At 40.5% G+C, this 21,373-nt stretch overlaps 1 protein-coding gene across 2 annotated transcripts in view; it reads right to left on the reverse strand.

The window, feature by feature from the left end:
- COL4A3 (collagen type IV alpha 3 chain) overlaps positions 1 to 21,373 on the reverse strand; it is a 106,522-nt gene that overhangs the window by 57,138 nt on the left and 28,011 nt on the right. For both annotated transcript variants that reach the window (XM_067561297.1, XM_067561224.1), the window contains exons 3-13: positions 15,558 to 15,647; positions 11,620 to 11,664; positions 11,078 to 11,122; positions 10,737 to 10,799; positions 10,099 to 10,152; positions 9,188 to 9,214; positions 7,696 to 7,773; positions 2,691 to 2,753; positions 2,104 to 2,139; positions 1,942 to 1,983; positions 308 to 385 (exon numbers count right to left, since the gene is read on the reverse strand). In XM_067561297.1, the coding sequence (XP_067417398.1) occupies positions 308 to 385; positions 1,942 to 1,983; positions 2,104 to 2,139; positions 2,691 to 2,753; positions 7,696 to 7,773; positions 9,188 to 9,214; positions 10,099 to 10,152; positions 10,737 to 10,799; positions 11,078 to 11,122; positions 11,620 to 11,664; positions 15,558 to 15,647 (621 nt within the window). The remainder of the gene's footprint in view (positions 1 to 307; positions 386 to 1,941; positions 1,984 to 2,103; positions 2,140 to 2,690; positions 2,754 to 7,695; positions 7,774 to 9,187; positions 9,215 to 10,098; positions 10,153 to 10,736; positions 10,800 to 11,077; positions 11,123 to 11,619; positions 11,665 to 15,557; positions 15,648 to 21,373) is intronic.

The following is a 21,373-nucleotide window of genomic DNA, read 5'->3' on the forward strand; positions in this document are numbered from 1 at the left end:
AGTTGAGTCAAATTTCATTTTTAATATGTGGGGGTGTATGGAATATAAGGATGTGGATGGAAACAGGCAGTTATTCTAAGCAGCCCTGCATTATTCTGTATGACATAAAAGGTGTGTTTAAGAGGGGGTCGGACTCTGAAAGAGAAAATAGAATAAATATAAAATACCAACAGTATAAATACTGAGAAACTTCTGTCTTGTGACCCAAAGCAAAGCAACTGTGTATGTGACCCAAAGCAAATGTGGCCCAAGGTAAAACACACAAGTTGGTTTATTTCTACTTGGTTATAAATGCTTATTTTACTACCGTCATATTATCTGGTCCACTTAATGTCACAATAACTGTTCCTGGAGGCCCAGGGGGTCCTGTTAATCCAGGATCACCCTGAAAATAAAAAGAAAGATGTTTCAAATAAAGTTAATACCCTGCTTTCAAAATCCATGAAATCTAATATTGCCAAATTAATCCATTTGCCTGACAATAGTTATTTATTCACCCACCCTTCCACTTAAAAACAGATACAGAAAGTTGAAGACTTTTAATAAATTATTCCTATCAGCCAATTTTTTTCTACATGCAGAAGAGCAGAGATGTGTACGTTTATTTACACCACAGTACCTAGAAAAAGCTCACAGATATAAATGTAGTTTCCAGTGCAGTTTTTACAAAATTGATATAACATCACTTTCTCCCTAACCACTTTTTAAAGAATCTCTCCTCATGGCAGTTGGAGTTCTTCTCCCACTCTGATTAAGTTAACCTGTTAATAAAGTACATAGTACCTTTGCTAAATTCTTTTCAAAATTGCAACCTAATATAATACAGATAGATGGCTGTAACAGAGGGCTGCCTGACACAAATCAGCTTTCATGTTTCACCTAACATGTTCGAATTTTAGTGCACTCTTTCACTGAATGCTGCTGAGTACAGAAAAAAAATCCTAAATTTGATCTTTCTATCAGATGTCACCAAAACATCATCAGTCATTTTAAGTAGCTTTCAGCCATTCAAGTGTTATTTTGTGTGTTATCAGTAACAATTTACAACAAACATATTCATCTCTTCTGTGAGGTTAACCAGCTAGAAATCAGAAGACTCAAGGTCACTTGAGGTCATCAGTTCCATTTACTGGAATTTAGCCAAGAAAATTTCAATGAATATGTTTACCAGCTAGGTGATGACATAACTAACATTAATTTCAGTGTTAGACAGGGTTGTGTAACACCCCAATCCTGTAATCAGATCTACATAGACAAATTGCATTCACAGGACGCTCCGATGACGTCACTGGGACTCTGCACGGATGTAAAGATCCACTTGCAGGACTGGGGTCTAAGAGACAATGCATTTGCTTATGGCCACTTGGAATTTGCATTTGAGGCACATTTGATCATGGGGGTGACATAACAGCATAAGTGACAAAACATCCCGTTTTTATGGTATAACACTGGAAGTTTTCTTAGAAGATAACCTTGGAGTTTCAGATAGCATTCAAAGGTGAACACTGAAAAAATGTAGGGTCAGAGCATCTAAGAGTAAAGTCTCTGTCAGGTACTATTAGTTTGTTTATTATTTAACTCCTTGGCTATCTGAGGATCAGGATTTCCAAACACTGTATGCTAATGTCATGTAAACCACATTACTGCTTCCTATTAGTAACTACTGGTGGCTGGCTCGAAGAAGTTAAGCTTCCTCTTAAACTCTTAGCCTGCTTCTATCTTTCACTCCCTCACAAATGTTTATATTATCAACTATTATGTGAAGACAGTGTATCCCCTGACATCGCCTTGTCCCCATACTCTAGTGAAAGTAGTCTGCACAGACTCTCCTTTCACATATCTAGAGCAAATTATTTTTGCTTCACAGTACTTTCTTTTCAAAACATTTCATCATAGTAAGAAGAAATCAGAAGCAAAACTACCTAGTTATAATTATATTACCTGTATTCCTTTGCTTCCTATGATTTTAATCCCCATGAGACCCTACAAAAGAGATTTTAAATGTTATTTTTTCTTGTTTTAAAAACACCCATAAATAATGAATGATAAATGATACTACGTGAGATTTAAGAGTTTTAATTTTTATTGCAAATCTCCAGCTACCTTAGGTCCTGGAAGTCCCATTCTCCCGGCAACACCCTACAGAAAACAAAATGAAAAAAAAGAAAAGTAAAATCCTCAGCCCTGACTTAGGGCCTTATTCAAAGCCCACTGAGGTCAATGGGAGTATTTCCGCTGACTTCAACAGGCTTTTGGGTCAGGCGACTAGAGGCAGATTTTCAGCCAGGTCTTGTCATGGTTTATGTATTGTGCCTTCCATTCATAGTGGATACAAATAGTAGTAGTATGTGTAAACACCTGATTTGCCAGTGCAAACATTACGTATGTAACTGGAATTTAATGTGAATTTAAAAAAAATATGTGCAATTATTTGAAGATGCAAAATTATGTCCACACAAATTGAGGCCACTCCTAAAAATCTATAATTTGCAAACGTAAAAGAAAATAAAAACAAATGGAAAATAATCAGTCATCCACATGAGTTTACAGATTTCACATACTCACGGAATTTTCAAAATATCTATAGGAGTCAGTGGTACATATTCCTGGGACATGGGTCCCTTACTCCCTTAGGCTCCTTGAAAACTCCCAGCCCCAAATCATAAAAATTATTTTGATTTTATACTCACTGAAAATCCCAGAGGTCCTTGTGGTCCAACTGGCCCTTGGAATCCTCGAGGACCTGGTTCACCCTTTATATTAAACAAGAAATCAGAATACATTTCCTGATGTTTTAAAAAAAATGCAAGAATTGAAATGATCCACTGTGCATGTGCTGAAATATCGGGGTCCTAGGAAGTGAGTTACAGACATAGAAGCAATGTTATCTCTGAATTTCCTATTTTTCATGTCTCAATTCAATGTTATTTAATCTAGGCTTTTGTTTTTAACGTCTTTATATTAATGATAAAAATCACCTTTTTATTATAGAAAGGTTTAATTACAATGGAATAAAAAAGCTCAATGGAAAAGTTACAGCTTTTCCTTTGAAATCATAATGGCTCTTTCACAAATATTACTGGATCAAATCATCAATAAACTGGGGAGGTCCACTGGTGAACAAAAGAACTGCCATCCTGGATCAGACCAGTAGTCTGCCTGTTCATCCAGGATCCTGTCTGTGAAAATAGCCATAACCAAAGGAAGGTGCAGTCAATCCTTTAGGGTATGACTACGCTGCAATGTCAGCCCAGGGTTAGTAGAACTCAAGTTAGCAGATCCTGGGGTTGTTAACCTTTGGCTCCAGCGTCTACCCCTAGTCCAACCACCCATATCCTGGATTTCCTAGTGCACTCTAGCTGCGCTCTAGCCCTCTGTTAGTGGAGCAGTCCACCAAACTTGACTGTCCAATGACAAAGAAAGTTGGCCCATGGGATTATGGGATACTTTTGATGGACTCCTAGAGCACAAGTCTGGTGGAGCTGCGTCTACACTACAAAGCAATAGGGCTTGAATCCTGGGTCCCAGCTTGACTGAAGTTCAGACCCTCCATCCCCCGTGGGGTCCTGGGACCCTGGATCTGAGCCCTGGGTTAGTGCGATTTGTACGTAGATGGTAGGAGGATTAGGCTTTAGCCTGAGTTTGAACGCCAGGCTTACACTGCAGTTTAGACATATCCTCTGTGGACAGTTATGGAATAACTACCCAGAGGGAACATTTCTTTCCAACTCCATTGGTTACTGGTTGACTTGTGCCTTGTTACATGAGAATGTACACTTTTGTATACCATTATCATGTCTTTATTTACTCTTCTCTCTAAACAGTCTGAATCTTTTCAGTCTCTCTTCATACGGAAAATGTCTCTAAACATTTTTGTTGCCCATCTCTCTATTTCTAATAGATCCCTTCTGAGGCTGGGTGACCAGTACTGAATAAAATATTCCAGAATAGAGCATATCTTTGAGTCACAGAAAAGCTTGATAATATTTTCAAATCCATTATTTAAGCATCATAAACACGTTGTTTGCTTCTTGACCTCCACTGCAGACTGAATAAAGATCTTTATCGAGCTGTACACAACAATTTCCAGATATTTTCCCTCAGTGGTTAGTTAATTTAGAAACCAGCAATGTATAGTAGTAGATCAAATTATTCCATCCATTCAATCAACAATGAATTTTATCTGCCATAATGCACCAACCTTTATTAGATCATTTTTAAGTACCCTACAGTCTTCTCCAGCTTCAATTATCCTAATTAATTCTCTGTCATCTGCAAATGGTTCAGCCCCTTTTCCCTATACTTAACAAATACAGCAAACACCACCAGTTCTAGTAAGCAAAACTAACCCCTACTGGGGCTTGGGGAAATTTGATTTTTGAAAGGGATGGAAAGAATAACTTTATCTCGCTCACCTTTATAATGTACACTCAATATCACATTGAGAACTGAAGTTATTTTCTGATTCAAGAATTAAGAACTATAACACATTACTGGATTTATATATATATATATATATATATATATATATATATATATATATATATATATCTCAATAAATAGCACAGTGTAAATTCTTTGTATACCTTAAATTATGCATCCCAAATTAAAAAACATAGTAAAGAGGACCAAAAAAGTGGCTAAACAACAAAGGAAAAGAAGCAGTAAGAGGCAAAAAGGCATCCTTTAAAAAGTGGGAGTTAAATCCTATTGAGGAAAATAGAAAGGCGCATAAACTCTGGCAAGTGAAGTGTAAAAATTTAATTAGGATGGCCAAAAAAGAATTTGAAGAACAGCTAGCCAAAGACTCAAAAACTAACAGCAAAAAATGTAAGTAAGTACATCAGAAGCAGGAAGCCTGCTAAACAACCAGTGGGGCCACTGGACAATCAACATGCTCAAGGAGCACTCAAAGAAGATAAGGCCATTGTGGAGAAATTAAATGAATTCTCTGCATTGGTCTTTACAGCTGAGGATGTGAGGGAGACTCCCAAACCTAAGCCATTCTTTTTAGGTGACAAATCTGAGGAACTGTCCCAGATTGAGGTGTCATTAGAGGAGATTTTGGAACAAATTGATAAATTAAACAGTAATAAGTCACCAGGACCAGGTGGTATCCCCCAAGAGTTCTGAAGGAATTCAAATGTAAAATTGCAGAACTACTAACTGTGGCATGTAACCTATCATTTAAATCAGCTTCTGTACCAGATGACTGGAGGATAGCTAATGTGATGCCAATTTTTAAAAAAGGCTCCAGAGGTGATACCAGCAATTACAGGCCTGTAAGCCTAACTTCACTACCAGCAAACTGGTTGAAACTATAGTAAAGAACTGTATTATCAGACATAGATGAACATGATTTGTTGGGGAAAAGTCAACAAGGTTTATGTAAAAGGAAATCATACCTCACCAATCTACTAGAATTCTTTGAGGGTGTCAACAAGCATGTGTCAACAAGGGTGACACAGTAGATGCAGTGTACTTAGATTTTCAGAAAGCCTTTGACAAGGTCCCTCACCAAAGGCTCTTAAGCAAAGTAAGCTGTCATGGGATAAGAGGGAAGGTCGTCTCCTGGATCAGTAAGTGGTTAAAAGATAGGAAACAAAGGGTAGGAATAAATAGTCAGTTTTCAGACTGGAGAGAGGTAAATAGTGATGTCCTCTAGGGATCTCTACTAGGACCACTACTGTTCAACATATTCATAAATGATCTGGAAAAAGGGGGTAAACAGTGAGGTGGCAAAATTTGCAGATGATACAAATCTACTCAAGATAGTTAAGTCCAAAGTAGACTGCAAAGAGTTACAAAATTGGGGGTTTGGGCAACAAAATGGCAGAGGAAATTCAATGTTGATAAATGCAAAGTAATGCATATTGGAAAACATAATCCCAACTACACATATAAAATGATGGGGTCTAAATTAGCTGTTATCACCCAAGAAAGAGATCTTGGAGTTATTGTGGATAGTTCTCTGAAAACATCCATTCAATGTGCAGTGGCAGTCAAAAAAGCTGTTGGGAATCATTAGGAAAGGGAAAGATAATAAGACAGAAAATATCATATTGCCTCTTATAGCCAGGAGGTGTGGCCTCCCTCGGAGATTGACAGCGAGGGAGAGCCAAACCCACTGTGGGGGTTGGAACCCGGGAATACACCACCTGACCAGAAGCAGGTAGGCAGCACGAGGAGTATAAAAGCCAGGCCTGCCCGCCCAGTCAGAGCCCAGCAGCCGAGGGAGAAGGATGCCTCTCCCTTGTTGTCTGTGGCTAGGGCTGCACCCAACCGCTCCACGGAGGAGAGGCTGCTGGAGCTACCCACAGTGTGGGGCCCTGAGGACCTGGAGGAGCTGCCTGAACCTGGCTACCCAGAGGAGACCCCCCGGATCTTGCGACCCAGAGGAGAGGCTGCCAGAACTGCCTATTGCCTGGGGCCCTGAGGACCTGGAGAAGCTACCCGAGCTGCCAACCCCCTGTGAGCCGGATGGGACCCACAGACCCTGTGACCTAGAAGAGCTGCCCTCCGCAAATGACTCCGAACAGTTCCTGGAATTGCTGTCAAGCAACGAGGCTGAGGGCTTCTGGAGCTTCCCTCGGGCAGAGTACCCTGAGGAGCCAGGGTACGGCTCAGGAGACCAGGTACTCTAGGGAGAGGGTGGGAGGAAGTAGCCCAGGGGAGCCGACTACAGTCCGGCTGAGCTTGCGCTCGCTCTGAGGCAGCGTGTCTCAGCTGGAGCCCTGATGACCCAGTGACGGGACACCCCGTCACTGACAGGGCCCTGGGCTGGGACGCAATGGACACAGGTGGGCCTGCGTCCCCCTTCCTATCCTGACCTAGGGGTGATCGCACGCTGAGGGCCAGAGCCTGTTCTCCTCTGCCTGCCATGCCCTGCCATAGGGCCGGGTGTGGAACTAGCTACTCGCCCTGCTGAGGGCTAGAGACTGCTTCCCTTCTGCCTGCCCTGCCTCAGGGCCAGGGCTTTGGCCATTTCCTCGCCCCTTTGGGGACAGAGACTGTTTTCCCCATTTTAACACAGTACGCCCACATCTTGAATATTGCATGCAGACCTGGTCACCCCATCTCAAAAAAAAGATATATTGGAATTGGAAAAGGTACAGAAAAGGACAGCAAAAATGATTAGGGGTATGGAACAGCTCCCATAGGAGGAGAGATTAATAAGACTAGGACTTTTCAGTTTGGAAAAGGGATGACTAAGGGCGGATATGATCGAAGTCTATGAAATCTTGACTGGCGTGGAGAGAGTAAATAAGGAAGTGTTATTTACTCTCTCATAAAACAAGAACTAATGGTCACCAAATTAAATTAATAGGCAGCAGGTTTAAAACTAAGAAAAGGAAGTATTTCTTCACACAATGCACGGTCAACCTATGGAACTTTTTGCCAGAGGATGTTGTGAAGGCCAAGACTATAACAGTTTTCAGAAGAGAGCTAGGTAAGTTCATGGAGGATTGGTCCATCAATGGCTATTAGCCAGGACGGGCATGCTCTGAAGTGTCCCTAGCCTCTGTTTGCCATAAGCTGGGAATGGGTGACAGGGGATGGATCACTTGATGATTACCTGTTCTGTGCATTCTCTCTGAATCACCTGGCACTGGCCACTGTCGGAAGACAGGATACTGGGCTAGATGGACCATTGGTCTGACCCAGTATGGCCATTCTTATGGTCTCATGAATTACCTGCTGTCCAGGTATTCCTGGTAATCCAGGGTCACCTTTTCCATTATATCCTGGGTCATATCCACTTGCAGGGTATCCCTTGACAATAAAAAATGAAAAAAAGCCTGATCAACTGTTATATTATGAAACTCATTTGTATAACTCAAGACAGTAAAGCTCACAGTAAGATATGCAGTAGAGAAATCCAACATCAGAAATGTCCTAATGCTGGCTATTGTCCATTATGAGTTACACCTGACTTCACTGGAGTTACTGTCGATTTACACTGGGGTAACTAAAATCAGAATCTGGCCCAAAAGGAATTGCATTATGTAATTTAAGGTGAAGTATGCTCTACATAGGAACAGTTCCTATAGTGAAACATTCAAGTGAGACAAAAAGCTCTGGTTTTATTTCTTTATATCATTTACATCAGATATCATCTTTGCTTTATTGTTTATTTATTTGTGTCTTTGTTCCCACCAGGGCAAGAGTGCTGCCAGCAGGCTGAAGGCAATTCATACCACATTATCATGGTCATCTCCAAAGTGTTTGTACCAACGCTGCTGTATTTTAGAGAAACTGTAAGACCTTCCTAAAGGAAAGGGGTCTGAGTCACTGCTGCGTTACTCTGGTTTTCAGCCACTGTAACTGCACTGAAGTCAGAGTTACACTGACGTGAAATCAGTACAATGTAATGAAGAATCAATCCCAAAATATTCAGATGCATTTTATGTTCAGTTGCTTCACTAGTGTCCATAAAGGGTGGAGGGATCAAGGAGCTCCATTTGATAATCTGTGGAGCAGTTAGGCACATTTCCAATCCCTGAACTCTGTGGAGTGTACAGATTGCTATCTCCAGGCAACTTGGGCTGCAAGACACCTTCAAGGAGTGGGGGCAGAAAAAAGGCCATGGCTATGATCCCTGTGCACAGAAGGGAGCAGTGCATTTCATAAAGCAGTAAAGGCATTCTGCAGTCTACATGCCGGGCCATTCTGGGAGTAATTTTGCCTCAAGGAAGAATTCTTCCTGTAGCAACTGCTGGGGTGGGCAACACAAAGTTGTGTTTAAATGAAACAGAGCCCATACCAACTAGACTCAGCGCTTCGACTTTTCACAGTAATTCATCTTCATGTCTCCTTTTTTCCATCTCCTGGGGTTAGAGCTGTCTTCCTCTTCAAAAACACTCTTCTGAAGCCTTCCAACAATGATCTTCCTGATCATTTCTGCACTCCTTTGCATTTGAACTCCTATCCAGTGTCTGCATGGCACTTAAGCTCTTTGGGAGAGGGACCTGGATCTTGTGTGTTTGTAAACAATACACTTACAACACCCAGTAATAGTAATAACAGAAAATAAGAAATATTGAATTGCAACAAAGGATGTATGGGGCAATCTTATACCAGGTTCTGGTGTTAGCTGCATTGCTCTTCTGTTTTACCATCACGTTGTACAAATTCAAAGTTTTCCTCATTAATGACTATTCAATATAACATACTGTAAATAACTTACCTTTTCTCCTTTGAGACCATCAGTACCCTAGGGAGAGTAAAAATAATAAAAACCATATTATTAAAAAGGTAACTGGTAACAGGTGAAAAGGGCACAGCACGATGTTTAGTAGAGGCGAACTTAAGAAAATGACTTTTTTTTCATGAATATGTGGGTGAGCAGCCTTGGGTGGTTTTGAGGAACAATGATGAATTTCATGCCTTGCGCACCAGTCTGCAATCTCAAAAGAATGGGCTTGTTGTTGGAAAGTGGAATTCTTAGCAGCTGGAATTTCAAAATTATTGTAAATTTGATTTGTGAGGCCTGACTTTTTTTTTGGGGGGGGGGGAGGAAGGGAGGACTTAATAGGTGGAAAAATACATTTTTAGAGGAGATCAGATTTTGTGCCAATGACAGTGCTCCATCTTTATTCCTTGTTTATAGTTTACATTTGATATAATTTCTGCGGAGCAAATCAAACTCTAGTGGTTAAACTAAGACTCCTAGGTTCTGTTTCTGGCTCTGTTATTGACTTACTTTGGGTAAGTCACTTAGGCCTACATTTTTAAAGAGAGTCTCCGCTATTGTTGGGTGCCTCCTGTTTTTGGATGCCCATCCTGAGATACCCAACGCCTGATTTGCAGAAAATACGGAGGACCCACAACTCCAACCAGCCAGAAAGAAATGTATGTGTCCATCACTTGTGAAGCTCAGAGTCAACATGTTTCAAATTGGGCCCCCAAAATCAGGTCACTTTTGCTCTTAATCTTTTCCCTCAGTTTTCCAGTCAGTGGAGTGGGAACACTAATATTTTCCCACCTCACAGATATATTGTGGGCTTAATTAATTAATTAACATCGTAAAGAGTTTTACACTTTAGGGTGAAGGGCTTTATTTGGTAAAAATGCACACCGCTAATGTCAGACACTTACTGGTATGCCTGGAGCACCTCCTTGCCCTGTAGGTCCTGGAAATCCTTGATCACCCTGAGAGTAATAAACATTGTAATGTTGTTACAAAAGCCACTGATGCATTTTCTTTACTTATCCATGATTAACAAATCCTTTCCTGCGCTCCTCACGTACTATAGTATATCCAGTTTCCTTTGCCATAAGGCTAGCTGAAAGCCATTCAGGGTCAAATAAAGTGAAAACTTAAAATAAGTGATTAATTGCAGGCTTTACTTGTTCTTAGGCTGCAGTTCAGGACTCATACCCATACTACAAACAGATGCCAAAGGCATAATAGATAACATCGAATTTCAAACTGCTGAGTGGAATTACTTATGATTATTCCACTTCCCATCATCCTGCATCTTCAAGTTAGGGAAAAACAACATGGAAAACAAAGAAAAGATTATACATAGTCACACAAGTACTTGCAACACTTTTGCTTTCCATGACTATTCTTGTGAACATAATTTCTTTTTAATCAATCAATGAGGTAGCAACAAAAGAAGTTTGCCATGCATTTGAAAAAATGTTTGAGAATACTTTTGGACAGCATTCCCTGATTATCAAGCACAGCTCCTGGCAATCCCCATTGCCATCATGTTCTACTTGATCCCTACCTTTGTGCCATTGCATCCTGGAACACCTGGAAGTCCAGGAGGACCGATGTTTCCTGGTTCACCCTAAACATAAGTTCAAAATTGACACAGTCTTGTTATTGAACATTTATATTCTCCTGTAACAATACTGACATAGTTTACATGGATATAGCATTACACAAGGCTGACCAGATTACAATTTGTTCTTAAACCATTATGTTGAATAAGAATTGCTGATACCAAGATTGTTCCCTCCCTCTAGGTTAATTGATAGAAACAATGCTAACAGTGACATTGGGTCCAAGAATACTGAAATGCTATATACGTCAAGGACTTGGTTTATCTACTTTTATTTTACTTACTGGAAGACCTGGGAGACCTGAAAAACCAGGTAATCCTGGCATTCCCTAACAATACAAAAAAGAAACAGAGAAAGAGTAAAACAAATTAACAGGAAAAACATTCAACATATTTTTTACTCCATTTGTAGGAACAATAAGCATTAACAGAAGATAATCTATCAGGAGATTTTCATTTGATTACTACGCTTTACTTAACTATTCCATTGGCACACCATGAATAACTGTAAACTGTTACAAATAAATTAATAGATTTTAAGGTCAGAAGAGAACATTATGATCTTTTAGTCTGACTCCTACATAATACAGGCCAATACTTCATAAACACATGCATGAATCTCAAATATGCAACACAGCAAATTAAAAAACAGCATCTACAGTTCTAAAAAAAAAAAAAAAAATTGAGTTTTGTGTCACATCTTTCAAAGATAAAGTAACATAAAGTGGTGTTTTTATTTGATTTTATAGAAAAGGCAGTTATTATATTACTTTAATAATAAACATGATACATAATACATTACAAGTTTGCTTAAATACATACTTACCCTTTCACCTTTGGGTCCGACTAAACCTATAAGCCCTGGAGAACCCTAAACACCAAACAGAAAACAACATGCATTAAATCTTTGTGCGATATTTTAATGCCAAGATCAGAACATATAACTCATTTATTTTGTTTATTTATATTGTTCACATCCATGCACGAACAAAAATCGGCACAAATCCCAGCCTCTGCTATCCTCTAGTTATTCAGAAAGTATTTATCTCATTACAAGCACAAAAAAATCCACCAAAAACCAACAGTGATATCTGGGGAGGCGGTCACTGATAGAGTTAAGTCTCAAGTCATTCAAGACTTTATAGACAATAACCAGCATCTTCAATTGCACCCAAAAGGGAACGGAAAGACTGCAGAGTCTAGAATACTGGAGTACATATATTATACATGATTTTGAGGCCTTAGAGTATAAGTAAGCAGAATGTATTACAACAGTCCGCCAAGGAAGTAGCAAAGAATTGCATAATAGTGGAGAGGTCCATATTGGATAGGACCATCCTTCTTCACATACATTTCTACTGGAGTTAACATTTATACTTTTGAGTCACATGTACTTTTATCAAAGGGGAAATGTTCCACTTAACATTTTTTGACCAGTTGAACAAAATAGCTAATATATGTATCATCTCTGCAACATCACTGTAAACACATCATGGATTTACACCAAATATTGAAACAGAATCCAAACAAAATGCTGATACAAGCAGGATTTATTTACACACAAAGTACTTTGTTGTTTGAGGAGGTGATTTACTGTTGACAACAGAACTCTTTGTGTGAGACACAGTTGAATAAAATGAATTTGTAATAAATTAATTAAATAACTGTAAATATTTATTCTTTCTGCTGTTCCAAGACACAGTGCAAATCCCTACGCAGCTTGATAGTTCCTATGAATCAATGAGAAAAGTTCATTTAAGAGGCTTTCTTCTTCTCCTGCCCCCCCTTATTTTGTTTTATTATTTGTTCCAGCACCAGTTTGGTTTTAGCAAATGGTTAAGAAACTACTCCACATCACAATCTGTGGCTCACTGTTATTGTGTTTGTTCTCTATGGATGTTCTTTACACTCACATTGCTCTATGGCATTGAAAATAAAATTAAAATATTACATAGAAAAACAATCTGGTTAAATGACTGGCTGCAATAATGCCAACTGTAAATAGGGAGGGCAAAATTCGGAAGTGATGTGTAAGGGGATGAAAGTTAGATGCTGTTGTAATTATTTGGGGAATGTGTCCATACAATTAATAAATTCTGGTTATTACTGTGAAGTTGTTATTATGAAAATTATTGTATCATGGAATCAATGCCTCGATGCCTATGTGTGTCCACCATGGACTGACAGGATCTGTAGCAGGTACACACCAAACTAAGGACAATGGAGAGTACTTAACTTTAATGACTGCACTGTGACCCATCAATAAATATGGTAAGGAGGTTGCTGGGGCTGGAAAAAGCCACTTCCTCCAGCTTGTCTGTTTCACGTAGTGGTGGTGGGACATATAAAACTAGAGACTCACAGGGCCACAAAGGAAGCTTTGAGCAGGAGAGAGGAAGGGGATGGACCAGCCAAGGTCAGAGAAGCCTAGTTGGGGAGAGAAGGTTCCACGTTTCAGAACACAAACCATGCACTGTGGCAGAAAGATCCCGGATGCCCTAGATCACTAAGACCACTGAGGAATGTACTGGAGTGCTGAGGAAACTGAGGATTTATTGTTGGGTTTATTGTTTTTGTATAGAACTGTGTATTTCTCATGCAGTTAAGTAAAGTGCAATGGTGTTAGAATCCTGTGCCAAGTTTCTGTGTGTTGTATGTGTAACACCTACCAGGTATCCCCTGAAGCTGTAAACTGTGGGCTCAGAACTCCTCAGGGCTGGAGCTGTGGCAAAGGGTGTTTTTAAGTTATGAGGGAGTCTGAGTGGTTAGCACTGATTCCAGGGGCTTAGCAGTAGGCTGCATCTCTCAGGATGGTGTGCTAGACAAAATGATCTGTACCCCAAGAGTGCGTCCAGAGCCTCAAGATAGGAACAGTGGGCTCTGTTCAGACTCTAGAAGCTTAAACACCCACAGGATCCTGCAGCAGGATCCCCTCTCAACTGCCTGGTGAGTGTCCAACAGAGGGAGCTTGACTGGACCTATGACAGCCATCATGCTGTTATAGCTTCCCATACAGTCAGGGCTTCTTCTATATCTCTTTAAATCTCTTAATGTTGTGTAAACTGAACTGATACAATGAGGAGCTGGAAAAAGGTGCAAGTCCCAGTAGGAGCTGATCTACTTCAACACAGACATTATGGCAGATTCCTGTTAGTTGTTTTGCTACATCCCTCTCTTCTTGCCCATTGGCATAAATGTTACTCAAGCTGCCTCAATGTAACCGATCCAAAAAAAAAAAAAAGAAAATTCCCCTCGTAAAGTTTTGATAAAAAACAAAAAAATCTCTTTCATTGCCCTTGAAATTTTCCAGATATTTTTGAGTTTTCTGCCAAAAACTCAAATACCAAAGATCTCAGCAGAAAAGTTAAAGATTTCTATAGAAAGTAGACACTTATTGCTCCCCCCCCCCACCCCAAAAAAAAAATCCATCAAAAAGGTTTTGATGGAAATTTTTTGCCCAGCCTTATCCCTCTGTTACACCTAGGATATGTCTACACTGCAAAAAGACCCCAGTGGCAGCAAGTCTCAAAATCCAGGTCAACAGAGTTGGGGTCTGAGGGCTCATACCATGGGTCTAAAAATAGCAGCATAGGCATTCCCACTCGGGCTGGAGTCTGGGCTCTGAGACTCTCCTCTGTTGCAGGGTTTCAAGGCCTGGGCTCCAGCCTAAGCAGGAATATCTACACTGCTATGCCCAGAGGTGAGCCCCATGAATCGGAATCAGTTGACCAGGCTCTGAGACATGCTGCTGTGGGGTTTTTGTTTTTTTTTGCAGTGGAGACGTGTCCTCAGCACACCAAATTCAGAGGTGATATATGCAGTGGGGACATGTAAATGACCACGGGTGGTGGGTGTAATAGGCCAGGGGAAGCTAACACCCCCCTGGCGCAGTTGCTGCTTCCCCGCTGCCAGGGCCATGGTGGTCCCACTCCCTCCTGTCCCTGCTCCGCCGCTTCCCCCAAATCCCCACACCACACTGCCGGTCAGAGTTCAGGATGGGGCAGGGCTGGGCACCAGCTGGGGTTTGGGGCAGGGCCGGGCACTGGCCTGCGAGAGCAGAGGGGAAGGGTGGAGTGGAGGCAGAAGGGGCAGAATGGAGGTTGGGGCCTTGGGCAGAAGGGGGGCTAAATTTCCCGAAGGGAGGTGCATACACCACTCGTGTAAAGGACACATTGGTGCAGTCAGTGGGTGAGTCTATGGGCTTATCTATTCTTAAAATGCTGCAGCTGAGCCGCTGTAGCACTTCTGTGTAGACACTACCATTGCTGATGGGAGGGGTCCTCCTGTTAGAGTAGGTAATCCACGTCCCCAAGAGGCGGTAGCTAGAAGAATTATTCTATTGACTTAGTACTATCTACATGAAGACTTAGGTTGGCTTAACTATGTCACACCCTTGACACCCCTGAGCAATGTAGCTGGGTTGATCTAATTTTCTAGTGAATGCTAGCCCTAAGTGAGGCTAAGTAAATTAAGTCTTCGAAGGAGTGGAGGTCAATGTAACAAGCAAGGGGAGGGAGAACAGAATAAGACATAATTATATAGCTAATTTACTCTCATTCCTCACCTCTAAAATATGGCCCATAGGCTCTAGTGCTAGCCATCAGGCAGCAGATTATCCCTGTGTTCATCTCAATTACTTTCAGTACTTAGCCAAGTAGCAACTCTTTAAATCCTGATTGAGTACATCTTACAACATTCCTGAGCAAAATTGTGAACTGTGAAACAACTTTTGTATACACACGTACACACAGATCAGCAACCTACCTTGGGTCCCTCTGACCCTGGAGGTCCTTCAGGCCCAGGGAAACCCATCTCACCAGGTCGACCTTGAGCCCCAGGAAATCCTTTTTCACCCTGTAAAAATCATAACAAAGAAGCCCTTAGAACCATCCCTGTATAATTTATTTAGCGATACTAATTATTTGGGGTACCTCTTAGCTTTTATTTGCCCATCTCTGTGCAAAATTATGCTCTATGAGTAGTCCCACTGAAGTCAATGGGACTACAGGTGCTATTTAATATAAGCATGGGTAACAGAATCTGTACCACTGTGTTTCATCTTATTGTAAAGCACATAGATTAGCTGGCAGAAGATGTGGTTTTAATAATGCAGCTGACACAACTTTCTTGCTAACACCTCTATCATTTACTTAGCCTCCACTAGCCCCAGAATTCTGATCCTACTGAAAAACTCCAAAGTCCCAGCTAGCAGAAGTGATGGCTGCTGCTGTGTAATTGGGCTGGCAAACCATTCCACACCACTCCATCCCCATATGCAACCCATGTAAAGAAAAAGTTACAGTGAAATATAATGTAGCTGTTTAGGTAAAGTAGCTGTTTGCATTAAGAAGTGACTTTTTATTGTTCCAAGTCACATAGATTAAGCTATATAGCTGGTTTAAATGCAACTTTTGACTGAAAAACTTTCAGATTAGCCTAAGGCCATGTTCACACAACTAATCCATGAACAGGAAACACAGGAAACTAAAACACACATGAGCAGAATAACAGGGACTAAATTACACTCCCTTTCTCTGTTGAATATGCTGGGGTTGTGAAGCAGACCCTAACAGGCATAGCATGCAAATCACAGGAGGTGATAGTACTGCTCTACTCTGGAGTACTGTGTTCACTTTTGGTCACCAATGTATAGAAAGGACGTAGAGAAACTGGAAAGGATCCAGAGGCAAGCAACAAAGATGACCAAAGGGATGGAATGCAAGCCATATGAACAAAGGCTGAAGGAACTGGGTATGTTTAGTTGGGAAAAGAGGAGATTGAGGGGGGGCATGATAGTGGTCTTCAAATACTTGAAAGGCTGCCATAAAAAAGATGGAGGGCAGGACAAGAGGCAATGGGTTCAAACTACAGCATAACAGATTTAGATTAAATCTCAGGAAAAACTTCCTAACTGTAAAACCAGAAGGACAATGGAACAGAGACTGCCTAGGGAGGTTGTGGAAGCTTGTTCATTGGAGGTTTTCAAAAGGAGGCTGGATAGCCATCTGTCTTGGGTGGTTTTAATCACAACAAATTCTGCATCTTGGCAGGGGCTTAGACCAGATGACTCTTGCAGTTCCCTCTAACCCAATGGTCCCATGAGTCTATAATGTTTACAGAAAACTATTGGCTGAACACAGAGCTCCAAAGAGTTCCAGCATTCTATTGCAGCAGCAGTTTTGAGCCTTTGTGCTAGTTTTACACCAGCTCAAGAGATGGCCCTTTCCACAGGGCAATGGAGAATTAGGCCACATAGTTTTAAAATATTTGACATGGTCAGCTGTAGATGACAGAGGCCATTCACTGTCATACAATACGAGACTGCCAGACCGTAGGTAAAAGAAAGTCAAAGAAACTTAGATATGCATGTAAAAATACTCCCAGCCAGTTCCTTTTCAATACCACTTTTCATGAGAGCAGGTTGTCTGCAGTGGCTGATACCTTCAGAACCAGATACAGAGTTAAAATCAGTGGTTTTTAAAGGAGGCTTGGAGGATTTATTTTGGCCGAGTAGAACTATTTAATAAATTCTTGATCTGAAACACTTGGTCTCTTTGGATACATCTACACAGTGAGCAGCAACGAGTCTCCGAGCCCAGCCTGACAGACTCGGGCTCATGGGACTCATGCTACAGCACTGAAAGTAGCTGTGTAGACATTGTAGCTTGGGCTGGAGGTTGGGCTCAGTGAATGTCCTCTGTCATCTACAGCTGACCATGTCAAATATTTTAAAACTATGTGGCCTAATTCTCCATTGCCCTGTGGAAAGGGCCATCTCTTGAGCTGGTGTAGAACTAGCACAAAGATTCAAAACGGCTGCTGCAATAGAGTGCTGGAACTCTTTGGAGCTCTGTGTTCAGCCAGGAGTTTTCTGTACACATTATAGACTCATGGGACCATTGGGTTAGATCATTTTGTTTTAAAGCATCGCCTACCTCCAGCCTTGACAAGTCCTGGTCATCGTGTTATTAGATTTACATATAGGAAGAGTACAAAATGAGGGAAATGAAGTAAATGTTTTGGCCATGGACAAGTGGATATCTCTTAACCTACCCACTCCTTTAAAAACAAATATAGATTTTTAAGTGGCCTCTGAAATGCATCAAAATTAAAACAAACAAACAAACAAAGAAGGCCAATTATCATCTGGAATAACTCCTGAATAGCTGAGCCAAATCCAAGAGATATAGAATGTGTTATAAAATACCTGTAGTTTTTTTAAATCATAATGAGTAGTCTGGTTGCATTCATGAGACAAGGTGGGTGACATGGTATCTTTTACTGGACCAACTTCTGTTGATGATAGAGACAAGTTTTCAAGCTTATACAGACCTCTTTTTCAGATCTGCATAAGATGAAAAGCTTGTCTCTTTCTCCAATTGAAATTGGTCCAATAAAAGATATTGCATCACCCACCTTGTGTCTCTAATATTCTGGGTTCAATATGGCTACAACACTGCAAACAACAAGAGTCACATTCAACAAATTTCAAGGAAGATAGGAGAAAAGAGATCATCATGCACTACCAAGATCGGCCACTGGATGGTGTATAATACTAACGCATATGGAGAATTTTAAGGATCTTATCTTTTTTCGTTATGCTTGAAGATCTTGCTGCAGAAGCAAGTTATAGGCCTGGTCCTGGCTATTGTGTCAGGGATGCACAGCTGACCTCAGACACAGCTTATTGCCCTCAGTTGATTCACCTAATGAACCTGCCCCCCTGACTGGCTAAAGACTCCAGCAGACACATCCTTATACTTTGAAGCAGGGTATTAGGATAGTATCTGGCTACTCAATAGTGTTCCCTGCCCTCTGCCTTGAACCTTGGCTCCTGATTCCTAGTTCTTGGCTCTGGCTCCGGCTCCCTCCCTAGACTTGATAACTCAGCTTCTGAACTGGCTCTGGCCAATACACCTGGTCACCTCTACTCCAACCACTAGGCAAGCCTCTTGTGCTGACCATTAGGCAAGACCGTCAACAGCCTGGTTCTTAACATAATGAGTAGTAGCCTTATCTGTTGAGAACATTGCTTATTTTTATGTAGTGTGATTGGCTTTATCCTGAATTTATCTTTATCTTGCATTGGGGAGCTGACATAGATCAGCTGTGATCTTGGAAGGTTCTTTTAACATTCTACCATTTTTGAAGCATGTTGAATTATTGGATTATGCTGACCCTTCGTTGCTCACGAGTGAGGATATTCAGAAATGTGATCAATGCAAATCACTTAATAATTAGCTACTTAGTGTGCAGCTGAATCAACAGACAATTAATTCAGAGAAGTTAGCATTAATTATTAATAATTAGCATTAATTACTAATTAATTATTATTACTTTTTTTCTTTTAATGGGTGGTTTGTGTTATTTATTCTCACTTTTCTCAAAATGGCCCTTATTTATCTTGATAAAGTCAAAGTTATGTCAGACCAATTAAAAACATGAAAAATGTTCATTTCAGGATTTTAGTGAGAGAAAACAGTACCTGAATCTTGGTTGATTTTTTTATTTTGTTTTATTTTTTGAGGGGGTGGGGCTTGGACAGCACAGCCTGAAAAAATATATTTATAAGTAAAGAACTTCTCACTAGCTATTTTAGGAGATTTTTCATTAAAACCAGCTTGCTGTAGACATTGTACTGTAAAATGACATACATTAAAGGCCATTATAGGAGTCTGATTTGACTGATTTTTTACAGTCCTGTTTCTCCAAACAGTTATGCACCTGAGTACCTTATGGACCAATGGGACTACTCAGGAATGTATCTGACGAAGTGGGTTGCAGCCCACGAAAGCTTATGTCTACAGAAATTTAATTTGTTAGTCTTTAAAGTGCTACAGGACTCTTGTTGTTTTTGCAGGTATGTAAAGTTATTCATGCTCTGAAATGTTACCCAGCTGGGCCTATATATGTCATTTCACTATGCCAATCACCACAGTATGTAGAAGCAGTCTAAACTCTACCCAGGATTTCCTTACAATGCTGCACTCATTTGTGATTAGCAAAACAACGAGAGTCCTGTGGCACCTTAAAGACTAACATTTTAGTTAGTAGACTGACATGACGACCCCTCTGGAACTCATTTGTGATTAGGTTGCTTTTCTTTTACAAGCAAAAAGAGATACAACTTAACTCTTGGCATTCATATAACTCAGATCTATCTAAGGATATGTCTATATTAAAGCTAGGAGTGAGTCACACAGCCTACGGAGACAGACTCATACTAGCTTGGCTCTAGCTAGTGCACTAAAAATAGCAGCATGGACACTGTAGCTCTAGAAGAGATTGGTCCTAGCCATATGAATTCAAGTCTAAGGGGTTGGATGGGCTTGAGCTCAGGTGGCTAGTCTGAGTCTCTGCTGGAACCACAATGCCCTAAAAACAGCCATACTGGATCAGACAAATGGTTCATTTAGCCCAGTGTCCTGTCTTCTGACAGTGGTCATTGCCAGCTGCTTCAGAGGGAATGAACAGAACAAGGCAATTATTGATAGATCCATCCCCTGTCATCAAATCCCAGCTTCTAGCATTCAGAGGTTTAAGGACATCCAAAGCATGGGCTTGCATCCCTGACCATCTTGGCTAATAGCCATTGATGGACCTATCCTCCATGAACTTATCTAATTCTTTTTTGAACCCACTTATATTTTTGGCCCTCACAACATACCCTGGAAACAAGTTCCACAAGTTAACTGAGTGTTGTGTGAAGAAGTATTTCTCTATGTTTGTTTTAATCATATTGCCTATTAATTTCATTGGTGATGTTTGGATCTTGTGTTATGTGAAGGGGGTAAATAATACTTCCTTATTCACTTTCTCAACACCATTCATGATTTTATAGCTCTCTATCTTATTCTCCCTTAGTCATCTGAGACGAACCATCCCAATCTTTTTAATCTCTCCTTATATAGAAACACTATACTGCCCTTCTATGCAGCTTTTCCAATTCTAATATATCTTTTTTGACTACAATACTCTGTGGTCATAAGAGCTACATGCAGTATTCCAGGTGTGGGAGTACCATGGATTTATATATATTTTTTCTGTCTTATTATCTCTCTCTTTCCTAATGGTTCCTAACATTTTGTAATTTTTTTAACTGCTGCTGTACACTGAGCAGATGTTTCAAAACTACCACAACGTCTCCACGATCTCTTTCTTTAGAGGCAACAGCTAATTTCGACCCTATCATTTTGTATGTATAGTTGGGACTATGTTTTCCAATGTGCATTACTTTGTATATATCAATACTGAATTTCATTGGCCATTTTGTTGCCCAGTCACCAAGTTTTGTGAGATTGCTTTGTAACTTTCTGAAGTCAGCTTTGGACATAACTATCGAGTAATTTTGCCACCTCACAGCTTACCCCTTTTCCCATCACTGGTACAGCACTGTTTCCAGTACAGATCTTGGGAGATCTCTCCCCACTGTGAAAACTGACAATTTTTCCTATCCTTTGTTTCCTATCTTTTAAGAGGTTACTGATCCATGAAATGACCTTCCCTCTTATTCCATGACTGCCTACTTTGCTTAAGAGCCTTTTGTGAAGGACCAAGTTCAGCAATTTCATATTTGAGAT

Source organism: Emydura macquarii, unplaced genomic scaffold, assembly GCF_026122565.2.
Source record: "Emydura macquarii macquarii isolate MOO-44397 ecotype Brisbane River unplaced genomic scaffold, CSIRO-AGI_Emac_v2 contig_18, whole genome shotgun sequence".
Taxonomy (NCBI): Eukaryota; Metazoa; Chordata; order Testudines; family Chelidae; genus Emydura; species Emydura macquarii.